The following is an 18,525-nucleotide window of genomic DNA, read 5'->3' as shown; positions in this document are numbered from 1 at the left end:
TGCCTTGATGTATCCTCTTGGATCTTGCCGTGGCAGAGCAATCACCCTGGCTATGGGAGCAGCCAAATATGCGCTGTTGGCTAGGTGGGGAAATGAGGGAATACCTTCCCGACTAGACTGGCTATATAGGCTGTGGGACACACTGGGGATGGAGAAGATTACAGCCGGCCTAACACGTTCTCTCCCTAAGTTTGATAAAACATGGGGCACCACTATAGAATTTTTATCCACTGAATTTACAGAACTCACTTGCCCGAGATACCTTAGAGTACTCCAGCTTACTAAAGCTCCTACCCCCATGGACGAATGAAGGTGGTTAATCTTGGCCACCCCGGAAGCCCCCATGGTGCCTGCTCGAATCACAGTACACAACCCAAATCTGGTAGGCCTATCCCCCCCCCCTTCTCTTTTCTATTTCTCTTCCTCTATATTCTTTATTCCAGTAAATGCGACTGAACCCCACCGGCCGGTGAATGTAAGTGGCGGCTATTGTTACACTTGCCTTTACAAAATAATAATAAAAGATTTAACCCATAAAAGGAAGATGAGTTTATTTTTGTTACTTTATTGCAATAAAGAAAAGATCTTAAGCGTGCATTAATGCCTGTTCACAATCTCAACAAATGAATCAAAAAAGGATAATCCAACTCTTTCCTCAACTCTAAATGTCAGGACTGGATTGGCACTACTAATCAAAAAACATAAATAAAAGTATTCTTTGACATCCAAACATACGAAACAAAAACAAAAATTTCTCCCAATGTACGGAAACAGAGAGCTCACTAGCACTACCTGCATCTGGCTTCAAGTCAGCACCACATCACAGCAAATCTTTGCAACGTGTTTGGTAAAGGTGGCAGCATTCCTACTTACGCAAATCTACAGACCGCCATTTAACTCTGATTCACTTTGAATACAATTTTTTCAGTCTACTTAGAATGTCAGATTTCCCTCAACTGGGCTGCATAGCATTATACATATTCATAGTACAGACTACAAGCCCTTATATTCACGAAACCAAACAATGCAAAGATTCACAGGTTAAGTAGAAATGCTAGAAACAACCGCAATGGACCGCACTCCGCTAGCCCCTCCTCCGGGTCGCCCCAAGGGAAGCTGGTGCATGAAGTTCTTGAGTGGTTCACCCCAGTGGGTGCAAGTAAGTACTTGTTGAACTGATGATCTCTGATGAAGTTCGTGAGTGGTTCACCCCAGTGGGTGCAAGTAAGTACTTGTTGAACTGATGATCTCTAGACCCGATACATGTCCCGGGTTTTAAAATATCGCCCGAGACATGGCTCGGGTTTCGGGATAACTTCCCTCATCAGTAGAGAAAATAGTTAGGGGTGGAAGAGAGGGCCGCCAAGCAACCGTCAAAGGCCTCAGTGCCCGCACAGGCACGCAGGTGCGTCGTCCAGGAGCTCGTCAGCTCAAAGCTCGAGGGAGCCATTTTTAGAAACAACCGCAATGGACCGCACTCCGCTAGCCCCTCCTCCGGGTCGCCCCAAGGGAAGCTGGTACATGAAGTTCTTGAGTGGTTCACCCCAGTGGGTGCAAGTAAGTACTTGTTGAACTGATGATCTCTAGACCCGATACATGTCCCGGGTTTTAAAATATCGCCCGAGACATGGCTCGGGTTTCGGGATAACTTCCCTCATCAGTAGAGAAAATAGTGAGGAGGGAAGTTATCCCGAAACCCGAGCCATGTCTCGGGCGATATTTTAAAACCCGGGACATGTATCGGGTCTAGAGATTATCAACAAGTACTTACTTGCACCCACTGGGGTGAGCCACTTAAGAACTTCATGCACCAGCTTCCCATGGGGCGACCAGGAGGAGGAGCTAGCGGTGTGCGCTCCATTGCGGTTGTTTATAAAAATGGCTCCCTCGAGCTTTGAGCTGACGAGCTCCTGGAAGACGCACCTGCGTGCCTGTGTGGGCACTGAGGCCCTTGACGGTTGCTTGGCGGCCCTCTCTTCCACCCCTAACTATTTTCTCTACTGAGGAGGGAAGTTATCCCGAAACCCGAGCCATGTCTCGGGCGATATTTTAAAACCCGGGACATGTATCGGGTCTAGAGATTATCAACAAGTACTTACTTGCACCCACTGGGGTGAGCCACTTAAGAACTTCATGCACCAGCTTCCCATGGGGCGACCCGGAGGAGGAGCTAGCGGTGTGCGCTCCATTGCGGTTGTTTATAAAAATGGCTCCCTCGAGCTTTGAGCTGACGAGCTCCTGGACGACGCACCTGCGTGCCTGTGTGGGCACTGAGGCCCTTGACGGTTGCTTGGCGGCCCTCTCTTCCACCCCTAACTATTTTCTCTACTGAGGAGGGAAGTTATCCCGAAACCCGAGCCATGTCTCGGGCGATATTTTAAAACCCGGGACATGTATCGGGTCTAGAGATTATCAACAAGTACTTACTTGCACCCACTGGGGTGAGCCACTTAAGAACTTCATGCACCAGCTTCCCATGGGGCGACCCGGAGGAGGAGCTAGCGGTGTGCGCTCCATTGCGGTTGTTTATAAAAATGGCTCCCTCGAGCTTTGAGCTGACGAGCTCCTGGACGACGCACCTGCGTGCCTGTGTGGGCACTGAGGCCCTTGACGGTTGCTTGGCGGCCCTCTCTTCCACCCCTAACTATTTTCTCTACTGAGGAGGGAAGTTATCCCGAAACCCGAGCCATGTCTCGGGCGAAATTTTAAAACCCGGGACATGTATCGGGTCTAGAGATTATCAACAAGTACTTACTTGCACCCACTGGGGTGAGCCACTTAAGAACTTCATGCACCAGCTTCCCATGGGGCGACCCGGAGGAGGAGCTAGCGGTGTGCGCTCCATTGCGGTTGTTTATAAAAATGGCTCCCTCGAGCTTTGAGCTGACGAGCTCCTGGACGACGCACCTGCGTGCCTGTGTGGGCACTGAGGCCCTTGACGGTTGCTTGGCGGCCCTCTCTTCCACCCCTAACTATTTTCTCTACTGAGGAGGGAAGTTATCCCGAAACCCGAGCCATGTCTCGGGCGATATTTTAAAACCCGGGACATGTATCGGGTCTAGAGATTATCAACAAGTACTTACTTGCACCCACTGGGGTGAGCCACTTAAGAACTTCATGCACCAGCTTCCCATGGGGCGACCCGGAGGAGGAGCTAGCGGTGTGCGCTCCATTGCGGTTGTTTATAAAAATGGCTCCCTCGAGCTTTGAGCTGACGAGCTCCTGGACGACGCACCTGCGTGCCTGTGTGGGCACTGAGGCCCTTGACGGTTGCTTGGCGGCCCTCTCTTCCACCCCTAACTATTTTCTCTACTGAGGAGGGAAGTTATCCCGAAACCCGAGCCATGTCTCGGGCGATATTTTAAAACCCGGGACATGTATCGGGTCTAGAGATTATCAACAAGTACTTACTTGCACCCACTGGGGTGAGCCACTTAAGAACTTCATGCACCAGCTTCCCATGGGGCGACCCGGAGGAGGAGCTAGCGGTGTGCGCTCCATTGCGGTTGTTTATAAAAATGGCTCCCTCGAGCTTTGAGCTGACGAGCTCCTGGACGACGCACCTGCGTGCCTGTGTGGGCACTGAGGCCCTTGACGGTTGCTTGGCGGCCCTCTCTTCCACCCCTAACTATTTTCTCTACTGAGGAGGGAAGTTATCTCGAAACCCGAGCCATGTCTCGGGCGATATTTTAAAACCCGGGACATGTATCGGGTCTAGAGATTATCAACAAGTACTTACTTGCACCCACTGGGGTGAGCCACTTAAGAACTTCATGCACCAGCTTCCCATGGGGCGACCCGGAGGAGGAGCTAGCGGTGTGCGCTCCATTGCGGTTGTTTATAAAAATGGCTCCCTCGAGCTTTGAGCTGACGAGCTCCTGGACGACGCACCTGCGTGCCTGTGTGGGCACTGAGGCCCTTGACGGTTGCTTGGCGGCCCTCTCTTCCACCCCTAACTATTTTCTCTACTGAGGAGGGAAGTTATCCCGAAACCCGAGCCATGTCTCGGGCGATATTTTAAAACCCGGGACATGTATCGGGTCTAGAGATTATCAACAAGTACTTACTTGCACCCACTGGGGTGAGCCACTTAAGAACTTCATGCACCAGCTTCCCATGGGGCGACCTGGAGGAGGAGCTAGCGGTGTGCGCTCCATTGCGGTTGTTTATAAGTAGAAATGCTCTCTGAAGCAAATTCAATCTCAACGCTCTTCTGGTTTGGGGACAGTACCAACCATGAGCTATTTCAAGGGGACACAGCCTTAACCACGAAGCATGAGCTATGTGGGCTGAACCACACACGTCTAAACCACGAATAGGTCTTAACCACGCATATTTGTGGTTAAGGCATATGCACGGTCTAGTTGCTGCTGCTGCCAGAAGCAGGAAGAATCAGGACGAGGAGGAGAGAAAAGACATGTTTTGAGGGGGTGGGGGGGGGGGGTAGTTTGTATGGGTTATGGGGTAAGTTTCAGGGCACAGGACAGGAAAGGTGCAGTTTTCAGGGGGAGGGGGCAGTTGGGAGTTTTAGAACAGAGGATGGAGTTGGGGGTAGATTATTTGGTTTGGGGATAGTTTTGGGGGTTGGGGAGTCGCAGTAGTTTTCGGGTGGGGAGTTTTAGGGCTCATGGCAGTTTTAAGGCTGAGGGGGCAGTTGGGCTGGGGCAGGGGAAAGTGGGGTTAGATTTTAGGGGGTGGGAGCTTGGTTTAGGGCCCAGGGAGGGGGCTGGGACCCGAGTAGTTTTAAGGGGGCTGAGTTGTAGGGCTCAGGGTAGGGGACAGGATAGGGGCAGTTTTCAGGTCGAGGGCGCAGTTGGGCTGGGGTAGGCGGGAAGTAGGGATTTTAAGATTAGGGTGTCTTTAAGATTTAGGGCAGAGGGGCAGAAGTGTGAGCTTTAGCGCACATGCCCATTTACTAAGCATGTCTTTACCTCAAAATTGCGTGGTAAAGGCATACGTGGTAAAGGCATGCAAGGTGAAGGCATGCGAGGTAAAGGCAACCCGCTCTGCTGGAAAAGGTTCTGCATCTGTGTTTACAGAAAAAGGGTAATCCAAATACTTGTCAGGAAAAAACATTTCGGACGCAAGTGCTGCATCTACGATAATCTGGAGTTCAATTTTCCTCCACTGAAATACATTACTTCCTAATACAGCAGACAAGTAAACATTTCCTAGAAAATATTAACACCTACTTTCCCTTCACTTAGAAGACCATCTGCTTTATGGTACCCTAATATTGTTCTATGAAGGAAAGCTGTATTCCAATTGTTCACTTTATCCGGCTATAGCCTATACAAAATTCAAACAATGTGTTAATAGGAACCCTCCACAATTTTCTAGAGTATCTATGAGAAAACATTAATTTCATATTTTGACATAAATCAAACCCATCTTCCTTATATATTTCAAAATTCAACAACTTCAACTTAGCAATCTGTCCACACATAAACAAGATCGGACTAGTGTTCTATGTCCCTAAACAGAAAATAGTAAACACTTCAGGAAAGTGAAACAACTTGGTCAATATGACTATCAGAATTCGATTACTCACCACTACGCAATACATAGCAAGCTGTATCACATCATTTATATTTCTATGCTTTCAGAAAGCAAACAAACTCTTCTGTGAATACTAAAATCTCACTTACAGAGCAAACGCAACTACCATGCCTGTCGTGAGTAAAGTCCCAATTTCAGGCATCCGTAAACAGACATCTGCGTGTTGATCCATACTTTCACTACACAACACTGTCTCAAACAAGCTCTAAGGCGGACACGCCCAATTTCTTTTTACAAAGGTTTAGCCTCATTGACACGGTCACTATTATTAGTGATGAGCTTGTTATTCTAGCTCGTGTTTATGACCATCAAGTAAGGTGCCATGATGGGAGGGAATGTTTCACTTACAGGTGCAGTATTATCTTTGAGCTCAACAAAGCAGCTGCATGTCTGGTTTAATTTTACCCTATTCCAATCAGGTTTTCCCATTTAAAGTATTGCTACTAAGGGACCAAAAATATGATTGTTTCAAATTACTTTTTAATAATTTTCTTAAACAAATCAGAAGACAAAACTCAGTTACTAAGCCTATAGAGATGCACATCTATGAAAACAGGGACATTATCATTCTTTAAATTTTGTTTTTATCTCTTCTTGAAAATGGTTCAGGATCCTGTGGAATAGCAATATTATTTACTGTTGCTAACTATCAATGGAGATCCAAAAAGTAGGAAAATACTGGAATTCAACTGCTATTGAAGCAAAAACAGATTGTTTCACAGCTCAAAATGCAGATGTGGGAAGTTCTCGGCGCATCAATCAGATCATTTTAAGAAATAAAAGCACCCTAAACTTGGGAGAAACTTGTGCGTCAGGCACACTGCCAGGAAAGAAAATATTTGGAGTGGTATGTAGTGTAGGTTATTTATGTGGTGTGCTGTTGAATTTTGTGGCATGATGCTTAATTTTGTGGTGTGTATTGGATTTATGTGGTTTGTTGTTGAATCATGTGGTGTGGATTTGAAATGTGTGGATTTGAAATATGAGACGTGGAACTGTGTGGATAGCATTAAGTTTTTGTGAATAATAAAAAACTAAATAGGAGATATGCTTTGATCTGTCTCTGTGTGTTAAGAAAAAAATAAAAAACTGATGTTTGGACATATAAGTGGAGACTTTTGGGGGCTCCTTGTTATTACGTTTATTGGCAGGATGGAGTAGCGACAACGCCAAATGGTTCCACCTACCAGAGGAGAGAAGGTATTGGAAGAGTTGCCACAGAAAGAAACAGGCAGATGGTCCCACTTGCCAGAGGAGAGAAGCTATTGCAAGAAGGCTGCCATAAAAAGGCTGATGTCTGTGGTAATAATGGTACTTGGTCATAGGACGGCCTGTCACAACCTCATCCTATCATAGTTTGCAGCTGAAGCGAAAGTACAAACTTCTTAACTTATATTGTGTGTACGTGTAAATATAGTGTACATTGTATCTTTTTAATCTGTAAACCACATTTGTTTCAATCTGCAAATTGCTTCAAGGCTGTGTAATGCAGACATCTACAAACAAACATTCTATAATACCAGACATGAAATAAAACACAAGCGGAGGAATGTAACTCTTGCTGTAAAATGTTATGAACACCTTTAGCACTTTATATTCAGAACTAACTTGATCTCAGAGATGCTGTTCCTTACATTAATTATATTAAAGACACTGTGCCTTGGGACAGGAGAGTCATTTTACTAGCCGTGATCTCAGAGGTTTGTGTTTTGTTTTTATTAGTCTCCAAAGAAGCTTCCAGACTGAAAGAGCACTATACAAATATGGAGACCCAGTAATGGCTCTGCAGCTGCAAGAAACCTCTGCCTCTTGACACCAGACGAAGTTTCCAGTGGACAGACCGCGCAAGAGAAATCGGGGAGCTGCATAATGATCAAGAATACTAATAAAAAGTGGAGCAAGTAAAACGTATCTTCTAAGGAAGTCTTCAAGAGTTAGAGTAACCGCAAAAGCACAGGAATTTCAATCATAGCAACCCGGTAATGTGCATACTGAAAATCAAAAACACCAAATTAGCTGCAGTAGTGTGTTTGGATACTTAAAGACACAGAGGAGGATAATACACTATGGCCCTAGCACTAACATTTGATTTAGCAGATTGCTATTAATGCTTGAAAACAAATATAAACAAGTGAAAAACAAGTGCACAGGGGGAGTAGAGCACAAACCCACACCTGTGCTGGCAACAGCTGTGGTGATGAGGGAAAAAAAAGCGTGGCCGCCATTTTAAAAGATGAATCGCAATGGGCGCTGTGTTGATGAAAGAAAACACGCCGCGCACCTCCTGAAGCAGCCGGCATGCTGCCGCCATGCCAGTAATGAACAACACGTAATAACAGCAGGAAATCTCACATTGTACCATGAAACAGAATACTGAAAGAATGAAGGCAAGGCACTCAGCATCAAACGCGTCCTACCATTAAAACAATGAGCTGCAAGAGAATGCAGGGCAGAACTAGCTGGGCATGTCATTATACAAAAAAACGGTGGATCAAACAAGGGTTATACAGAAACTTGGAGGGCATGTCAAAGACAGAAGCAGGTAAGCCGAGAAAAGCATAGAATGGTGGATGGTCAAGAGTCAGATACCGTGTTGTGCAACACGCGACACGCCTTCTGAAGCAGCCGGCATGCTGCTGCCATGCCAGTAATAAACACATAATAACAGCCCAATGAGAATTGCGAAGTGAAATCCTACACCAACGGCCTGATGAGAACTGCAAAAGTGAAGTCAAATGAACGCATCCGATTACACGCTTTTCAACATCTACATGGCCCCACTCGCCATCATCGTTAGAAAAATACGGACTCAGCATAGTATCCTACACAGACGACACCCAGCTCATCCACTCCCTCACCAAGGAACCCGAAATCACCAGACACAGTTTCCAGTAAGGAATGAAGGACGTCGCATCCTGGATTCCTGGATGAGCAGCAGCTGCCTGAAGCTCAACTCGGAAAAAACGGAAGTCCTCGTCCTCGGATCCACCCCCTCCGCGTGGGACAACACCTGGTGGCCCCCCACCCATAGCAACCCTCCCACACACACGGACCACGCCTGCAACTTCGGCATCATACTAGAGTCCTCCCTCACCATGAGCCCACAGATCAATGCCATATCCTTCACATGCTTCAACACACTCTGCATACTCCGCAAGCCCTTCAAATGGATCCCCCCGAAACCAGAAAGACCATCACCCACGTACTCATAACCAACAGACTAGACTATGGGAATGCCCTCCATGCCGGAATCAACAAATCTCTACTCCACAAACTCCAGAATGCCGCAGCCAGACTCGTCCTCAGCATCCCACAACAAGACCACATCATACAGCCCCTACGAGACCTCCACTGGCTCCCGGTCGAAAAAAGTGTGACTTTAAACCTGCTCACACGCCTACAAGGTCCTCCACAACACCAGACCCAAATACCTCAACGAAAGAATCTCCTTCTACGCCCCCAAGAGAAACCTCTGCTCCACCGACCTTGCACTGCCAAAAACCCCCGCATCCGTAGAGCCAGAACGGGAAGGAGAGCCTTCTCCTACATCGCAGCCAAGACCTGGAACAAACTCCCCCTCAGCATCAGACGAACCCCTACACTGCAAGCATTCAGGAAGAGCCTCAAGACCTGGCTCTTCGGATGAACCGGAGCTGCCCGAAATCCCCACCCACCCTTCCAGCGCCTTGAGACACTCACGGGATAGAAGTGCGCTTCACAAATACCTGATTGATTGATTGAAGACAAGCAGGCAGGCAAACCTTTTCAGAGACAGTCATTTACCAGGTTTAGATATTCATTTATAATCAGAACTGTCACTGTAAACCACATTTTAAAAGGAGAAATGGGAACATGAAACTTCTTTATAGAGTGTGTAACCTTACCTTGCAGCATACAGCGATAGGCAGATTCAGAAATTGCATAAATATGTGGTGGCATTTCATGGCGCTTCTTTCCTCGATACATTTCAATAATGTTTTCTGAATAAATGGGCAGATTCTTGTATGGATTTATAACCACGCAAAACAATCCAGAATAAGTCTAAAGAAAACAACATTGAAAAGGTTAAGGTACGCATGTCTGAAATTCTCATACTGCAGTCTTAAAATTAAGTGAACCCATGTACAACTTGCCTTACAATTTCATGATTAATATTTCAGACAACACTTATTTAGAAATGTGTGTAAATTAGCAAAAGGTTTGAACATTAAGAAAAACAATATAGTTTAATCAGACTAAACAGTCAAATTTCTTTCTGCAAATTTACTACACTTCCATTCACATATATGTAAAGAATAAGTCAAAAGCTTTCAATCAATCGCACTGGAGTGAGGGAAAAAAAGAAAACACTCTTTACAAAAGAATACCCTCTCATAACATATAGGTCGATTCTGACACAACACAAAGTCATAATTAGTACACTTAATGTTAGGCTGTTTCTCACAAATCTCAATAGAGATGCAAATGTACATTAAACTTGATATGCCATGTTCAATAGCCACCCATGTCCATATTTCTACTAGCACCTGCTTCTAGTGCTACCTTAAAAAGAACCTTTAGCTTACCAATGGATAATTAACGTCACTTACCTGTATATTTTCACATCACGGACTTGTTTTTTTTTTTTATCCAGCTTCGTTCCTACGAAATTTTTATGTCTGTACACAAATCTTAGTTGGTAGGCTCTTTACCTAAGACAAACATTACTTCAGTGCCTGTTCTCATGTTCTTTTCTACACAAAACAGTCAACAAACCTGTTTGAAACTTAAAATAAATATAGCCATGGTGCGGAGAAAAACTAAATATCTATACCCGACAACTTAAAGAAGACAACTATTTCAACAGAGGACCATTTACCTACTTTACTATGGAGCAACAAATTACTCTTTCCACACTCTGGAACTTTAAATCAATCGAAAATATGCAAACGCCAACTCTAAACAAATCCTCCAGCTCTCAGACTGCCCACTCATCATCACACTCTACTAAAGCCATGTTCAAAAGTATATTGAAAGAAACCAAAAATCAATCAAAAATGTTCAAACGGACCAAGTATTGAAGATGGAATCACTCAACGAAAGAGTTAATACCATGGATGAAAGATTAGCAACCTCAATTGCAAGACATCAAGCCTCAAGTGGCTGCTCTGGAAAACAGTTTGAAAGAAAAGGAGTTTAAGCTTGTCACTCAGATCAAATCTTTAATCTGGAAATGCGAGGATTTAGAGACCCAGTCTCAATGTTCTAATTTGTTTAGCGAAGGAATACCGGAAGGGCTCAAATACAGCACCAAAGACATAGTTCAATGGATCTATGACCTACTGAAAGAAAAATTCTGAAGAAATCTAAGTTACCTAAACTTTATCAGCAGGGACCATTAGACCTTTTTTGAAGATTCTATCCTTTAATATCCATTGGAATTTGATTGGAAATAGGTTCTATTGCTTTGCTGCTGCCAAGAAAAAAGCTCTTCTCCCCACATAACGTACTGGTGAGTAGATGGTAAATTTCTTAGCCACAACAGATAGGATACTGCCATAAATTACCTCAGGGACCATGGGAAGAGAAGTAAACTCATTATTTGAGCTACTGACAGCCGATGCAGAATAGGTGTAATCTTCTCCCTAGAGAGAGTCCAACGCAATACCAGCAGCCGCATTTTGACCCAGTTCTAGTTTTCAGATTCACTTTTTAGGCAGAGCCAGGAAGAAAGAATGGTCATAGCCAAGATGGTCCTGAATAAGGGTGATGATGGCCTCCTTGTGAAGATCTGTCAGGATAAAAGGCAGAATTGTTTTTCAGGAGTTGGAGATGCCAACAGCAGGAGCCGGATACATAATTTATTTGTGGCACTACAGAGGTTGAAATTTAGATAAATCACAAAAATTTTCACAGAGTCAACAGATGAGAGGATATAACCCATGACATCAGGCTACGGGAGGGTCGCCATTTCTCTATTCTATAAAATTCTTAGTGACCATCACATCTGTTTGGTTAGCTTTTAGCATAAAAAGAATAGCAGGCAACACGTGCTTAAGGAAATGAATAGCAATTTAAAGTGTCAAAAATCACCATAATTAGAATAAAGTTTACATAATGTCCGCTTGTTATCAGCGTACATGTAAAAATGTTTGCCCATGTCTTTAAGTGCAAATAAAGATTAAAAAGAAGTGAAGATAGCATTGATCCATGTGGCACAACCCAATTGAATGGATTCGGAGCAGAGGCAGAAGGGAAATCGACCATCTGTTTGCAGCCAAAGAGGAAGGAATTTAGCGACTTGATGGCCCAGTCATGATAGCCATATGTGTGACCTTTCCAGAAATTCTGTACGGTCTATCCTGTTGAAAGCTGCATAGAGGTCGAGCAACATAAGTGCTCTGCCTGATTAACCATCATACACAAATTATCAAGTACAGAAGTGACCACAATTTCTTTGGTCAAGCTGCACCTGAACCCAGGTTGAAGAGGACACAATACATTATTTCCCTTGCCAAAGCTTGGAGGTGGAGAAAACGTCAATCATTCAAGTTTTCAATTTCAGAGGAGGGAAGAGAGATAGTCCAATTATCGTTAACTTCATCAGGCTTTCTTAAACAGGCGCTTCCCTAATACAAACTTCCATGCATCCAGGACCCTAACTAGAAAAAAATTAGATCAGGAACTAAAAAATGAGCACGTTGTTAATGACTTTAGCAGGACGAAGGTCCCTGGGGGATGCTTTGGCAGAATGGATAGTATAAATAAGCTAAACTTCAGAAGCTGCACGATAGATCAACTTATTACGAACGGCACTGCCATACATGTCTTTGGCAAAAAGAACACATTACCAATTTTCCATTCTCTGCTTGTTTCAATTTTGATGATTTTAGTCACAAAATAACCTGCTTCTCTGTACACATAATTTCAGGGGACTCAACAGGAGGGAGAATTAGGTCAAATGTAAGAAAAGATCAATTATAATTGAAAAACCGTTTTCTTCAAAAATTGGGGATCTAAGTATTCTTTTCAGTACAGCACCCACTTTTTACTGCCTGGATATATGCCTTCTACTTAAAACACTGCCGAAAGATAGGCCCACAGTAAAACTCTCCAGAGTCTTTCCAGTCTACCAGCTTCTAATATAAAGGTTTTTGTTAAACCAGTGATTACATTTAACAGGGTAGTGATGTTCACCAGAGCCCAAAGGGGGTGCACAATTTGTGGATGATAAATCACTTGTTCTCATGTTATCAGAAGGGAGGTTCTCCTATTTCCGACAGGTGATAAAATGTTTAATTGGTTTTAGGGCAAAATGATTTATTTTTTTTAAGTGTACCATGCATGGGTAATAGTCTTGAAGAGAACAAGCGAGGTTAGTGAAACACAAATTGTGTCTAACTGATGTCCTGATACATGTGTAATTGTATGATTTAGAAGAGAACAATTCCATTTTGAAAATTTGTGGCACAGTGTCTCATTTAAACAGTAAGTAAAGACCCCTAATCTGATGGTGGAGTGATTATTAAGTTGCAAACATCCTTTATTAAAGCTTCAGCATTTGCATCTGACTTAGACAAGGAGAATATTAATGCTGCTTTACCTGTTGAAATTTTCCTACAAAAAAGGAGCCTTTGAAGGGAGTGGATCTTATTTCAATGGGGCGCTGAAGAGAAGGGTTACACTGCCATCCCTTGAGAGACTACAGTATTTTCTTATGACAAGCTGCAGCAAGGTATCTCAGAAATGGCATTTCATCTCCTGAAGTAAGAGTATATACACCATATTTCAGCTGGGGTGAGGTGCTGGTGTTGTTACATTTGAGGATACTTTGTGGCAAGTTTAAGTTCCTGCCGGCCAGCTTTGGACAGAAGAGACTGACACATAAAACATCCAACACCATTGTCACCCGGTGCTTCACCTACCCCATCCATGAGGCCTACTCACAGAGACAAGAGAAGAAAGCCTTAGGGAACCTTCAGTAATAGTTCTTTTAAGAGGTTTGAGTTAAGCTCCTTGTGGCTAACCATATGGAAGTACCATTCCTACTTTATCAGTTATACAAGAGGCCGAGGAATAGAGAACCAAGGAAGAAAACTCATACATTGCATCCTCCATGTCAGTGCACGGGGATCGATCCATTGAGCAGCCCTAATACATATTGAGTCCATCTCAAGCACCACCTTTCCAGCACGCAAAGGAAAATATTGGAAGATGCTGCAGTGATTAGGAAAGATGATCTATGTATCTGTGGTGAGGTTACGCTCATACACTGAATTGGAAGAGGGGGTCAATTGATGTGCTGTTTACCTGCTTCCTAAGGTCATCATGATCACCAATTTTGGTACTAAGGATGGCAGAAACATTGACTGGGGGCACTGCTGTAGTCTCATTATTATTTACAAAATAAATGTAAAAGTGGTGGGGAAGGTCAAGAGGTCCTATTCTGGAAAGGGTGCCGGATTCTTCATTCAATATTAGTGGCTGACCCTAGGGGATATTAATGAAATTTAGAACTCACTATTTTACCATAGCTAGGTCACACATGCTGGTGGAAGCTAACCCATTGAAAGTTGCTGGTGAAGATGGCTCACAGTTGTGCAGCTGAGAATTGCTAAGAGCAGCTGCTGTGGGGTTCTTCCACACAATCAATAGGCTGTCCGCTTCTTCTGCAGCCTGCCACATGCCTGGGCCCGTCTGCAGTTGCCAAAGTCTTGTTGAGAGTCTTCAATTCTAGAGAACACCTTGTCCTTTATAATATCTAGGCCTAAGCAACCATTGTATAGATTTATATAGAGATGGTAAAATATTCCTGCGACCTTCAATGTAAATTAACATAAGCCATGAATTAGTGAAACGTATGTTTCACAGCTACACAGTGCTGGGTGGCTCGAGTGGCTTAAAAAATGCTCAGATTTATATCAATACTGCCAATAAGCAGTACGATGACCCCAGTCCTTAAACAATTTTAGCACAATTGTTTGAGTACCTGATTTGTATCCTAGCACTAAATCCTCACAAGATCCTCACTTTTCACAATAAAGCAATATGAACAAGTTACTTGCCTTCTGTAATACCATTTCTGGCACTGGCATAACAAAACTTAAGGGGGCCCCCAGCGAAGTACATGGAGGGGCCCCCACCGGACTCAATCTGGAGCTGTGAAGATTCAATCTTTGAAACCACAAGGCATGGGAGGTGGTCATCCATCAGGCCAGCTGAGGGTATCCCTACGGTAGATGGTTTACCTGTGGACATCTGTCATATTGTAAATGAAGGCCTAGGTGAGGACACAGGGGATCAATGGTTTTGAGGATCTATTCTGGACCTAGCACCAGGACTTCTGTTTTAGACCCATTGCTGTCCTGCCTTTCTCTCACACTCATGCGACAATCTGAGACCGACTGCATAGACAGACTCGGCAGAAGTAGGGGGCAGAGAGTACACCCATTAGAGTCTGAAGAGGAACAAAGTTTATCCCTGTTGGACTTCGAGGGGAGTATGAGCTTGGGAGAGTCCGCTCCACGCCTCCTGCTCTGTGTTCTTCTAGAAAGCACTTCAGCAATCTTGCAATCTCAGTTATGTTCACTGTAAGGCAATGCTAGAAAAACAAGCATTTGCAATGCAATAGGTCTCGCATTTACGCGAGTTTGAGCTATTGGCACTGTAAATGACAATGCCTTTTATTTATGTTTTGGTTTTTAAACCATAAATAAAAGGCATTGTCATTTACAATACTAATAGCTTAAACTCTCGCAAATGTGAGACCTATTGCATTGTAAATGCTTGTTTTGATGGGCGCTGGTTCATTTAGGCAGTAAAAACATCACCTAGTGAAACAGAGGAGTTAATGAGTTTGCCCCAATAATGGTGAGGAAGGTGATGATTTCACAGTAGAGTGAATTTGTAATTACACAAAGCACTGCTTAAGTAATGGATCTGAAAATATTTAAAGGTTAAGTGACAGTTTAAAGACTTTATTAATCTGTTGAGCCGTGTGTAGGTGCAGCTGCTGTGGGTAATACCATTAGAAACCAAGAGGGAGCGTCTCAGCAAAAATAGTTTTTATAGCAGCATAATGATGAGTGAAAGAGAGGGGCGCACAGTGGTGAGTGAAAGGGAGGGGCGCACAGTGGTGATTGAAAGGGAGGGGCGCACAGTGGTGAGTGAAAGAGAGGGGCGCACAGTGGTGAGTGAAAGAGAGGGGCGCACAGTGGTGAGTGAAAAGGAGGGGCGCACAGTGGTGAGTGAAAGGCACAGTGGTAAGTGAAAGGGAGGGGCGCACAGTGGTGAGTGAAAGGGAGGGGCGCACAGTGGTGAGTGAAAGGCACAGTGGTGAGTGAAAGGGAGGAGCGCACAGTGGTGAGTGAAAGGGAGGGGCTCACAGTGGTGATTGAAAGAGAGGGGCGCACAGTGGTGAGTGAAAGAGAGGGGCGCACAGTGGTGAGTGAAAGAGAGGGGCGCACAGTGGTGAGTGAAAGGCACAGTGGTGAGTGAAAGAGAGGGGCGCACAGTGGTGAGTGAAAGGGAGGGGCGCACAGTGGTGAGTGAAAGGGAGGGGCGCACAGAGGTGAGTGAAAGGGAGGGGCGCACAGTGGTGAGTGAAAGGGAGGGGCGCACAGTGGGGGGCACACAGTGGTGAGTGAAAGAGAGGGGCGCACAGAGGTGAGTGAAAGAGGGGCACACAGAGGGGAGAGAGGGGCGCACAGAGGGGAGAGAGAGTAGGGCTGTAAACACCATGCTAGACAGATGGACTTTAGCTCTTGGCGGGGGAGGAGAGAGCAGCGGCACAGGTGGTTGAACTGCTCTCTCTGATGGATGTTAAGACACCATCTTGATTCATGATACTATAGATACTGAACCTATAGAGAACAGTAACGTGCACCCTCAGGTTCCCATGCCGGAATTCGTACCAAGAATTACTTACAGCGGGCTATAATGAGCTGTGCCCTAAAATCAACATATTTTTATTTAACTTCCCCGTCAAGCATAAAATCCGGCCACGTGGGCGTGTGACGAGCGCAGGCACCAAGTAACGAGCAGCAAAACACAATTTCCCACCAGCAGGAAGGGGCAGCCAGTGGGGTGGCGGGATTGTGCACAAACAGTATCACGAGGTGCCAGCTAGATTAGGCCGAAGGAGTTACAAGCCATGGCAGTATGCGGCAGATTTATCGTTTTAGCTTCAGCCCCTGCCCCTCCCCCACCCCACAGCCTGGGGAGATGAAATCCAGCGCAGGGTCGCCCGGAGGCGCTACATCTGGAGGTAAGCAAAGTTAGAAGGAGAGCCATATCGTCGATATTTAAACTCAACAGTATTTAGGTCTGCAACTGTAAACAAGAAAAGCCTTACAGCAAGGATGAGGCATCCTCATCAGTTGGTGTGAGGAGCGTGGTATACCCATGGGAAGTCTCCATGCTCCGAGGAAAGATTTGTCATGTGCATATTTTAAAGCCCAGTAATCCTATGTCTCATACCAGTCCGACTATTGACTAATGCTAAGGAACTTTTCGGTTGGAGCTGAAATTACTCCCTCCTGAACACCGGAACAAGATGAGTCAGTGGACATTAAAGGCCCCTTAAAGCGAAAGTAATTCGGCTGCCTGTTCACATGCTTAAAGGCTCCAGTAGTCTATTCTGACACCAGCAAATGCTACCGCCAGAGCACTGAGCAGCGAACACATTTTAGAGGGCCCCTTGGAGGAAGTGAGGGGGTTGGCCTTAAACATAAATCGCACACGACTTCGAAATAGCCATCAGAACAGAGCAAGTGGGCGTAAGACTTTCAGTGATCCTTTTTAACTAACTCTTAACCATGAGTGCTCGGGACAAACACAGATCAGTGAGAATATTGAGAGGGGTGGGGGTCCTGATAACGGAAGGGGAAAGGGAAGAGGAATTAGCAAGATAATATCTTGCGCTCTGTATGGCAAGCCAAGGTGACAAAGGGAAGTGGGCGTTTTCTCAAGAGTAAGAAAACGAGCAAATTAAAGAAAAGTGGATGTCAGGGGTTAGAAACTTGGGACTCGACAGACAGCAGCCTAAACCATCACGAGCTAAACAAGAAGGAGATTGTGACAAACCTGGCTTCGAAGGTTAGGGCAAACTTAAAAGTCCAGAAACGGCTGTGTGGGGAAACCAGCTTTGAGAGATAGGGTGAGTTGATGATGCAGCAGAATTTCACAGTTTGAGGCTGGGGGGCTGAAGCAGGAGAGGCTCTCAGAGCGGCCATTACAAGCGTGTGGACGGCGCTGCAAATGAAAAAAAACAAAACAAGCCCAGCGGAGCGTGGCGCGCGCGCGTGCTTGGGGGCGGGGGAGCGGACCCTTTGAAGTGCTCCCAAAAGGCGGATTGCATGGCGGTACGATGCGCGTGATTGTGCGCGTGCTAGCCATGCAATCCGCTTTTTGGGGGCACTTTTGAAACCAGTTTTCTATAGTCTCGCTTTGCAATCGCTTACGCGATAGCAAGGCGAGACCTAAAAATGATGGATGATTTGATCAAGCCAAGGCGGAGGAGAGTCGCCCCACTGCTGCTGTGCAGCACTAAAAGAAAGGAAAAATAAAATGATAATAACACAATGTTATTATCATTTTATTCTTCCCTGCTGTGGCAGCATGAGGGCGGGGCTGCTCTGCTGACAGAGTGGAGGAGGAATGGTGGGCACACTAAAGTGTGCATGATGCTTTGACCGGCCCTCTTGGGCAGGACAAACAAACAGTCATGCGCACTTAAGCATGTTCTCCATGCAGGCTGCATTACAGCCTGCATAGGGAACATGCCCACGCCCTTAGTCCCCGTCTGAGCACCAAATCACGGCGCTCAGACCAATCACATTGCAGGAGAGACGACGCGGGATAAAGCAGCGAGGAGGTAAGTGAATTTTTTTTTTACTCTTATACCTCCTTACCTGCGCCAATACCCCACTCCCCCCTTCACCAACCAAGATCCATTCTGGCAGCCACCGAGTCAGAATCAGGAAAGAC

The 18,525-nt window shown here is 45.2% G+C and overlaps 1 protein-coding gene across 4 annotated transcripts in view; it reads right to left on the bottom strand.

Moving 5' to 3' along the window:
* The window catches only part of MYH10 (myosin heavy chain 10), a 1,171,079-nt gene that overhangs the window by 1,089,225 nt on the left and 63,329 nt on the right, over window positions 1–18,525 (bottom strand). For all 4 annotated transcript variants that reach the window (XM_085616842.1, XM_085616841.1, XM_085616843.1 and 1 more), the window contains exon 3: window positions 9,444–9,600. In XM_085616842.1, coding sequence (XP_085472968.1) covers window positions 9,444–9,600 — 157 coding nt within the window. The remainder of the gene's footprint in view (window positions 1–9,443; window positions 9,601–18,525) is intronic.

This window comes from Triturus cristatus, chromosome 7 (genome assembly GCF_964204655.1).
Source record: "Triturus cristatus chromosome 7, aTriCri1.1, whole genome shotgun sequence".
Lineage (NCBI taxonomy): Eukaryota > Metazoa > Chordata > Amphibia > Caudata > Salamandridae > Triturus > Triturus cristatus.
The sequence above is the reverse complement of the archived record's forward strand: the minus strand, read 5'-3'. Positions and strand labels throughout refer to the sequence as shown.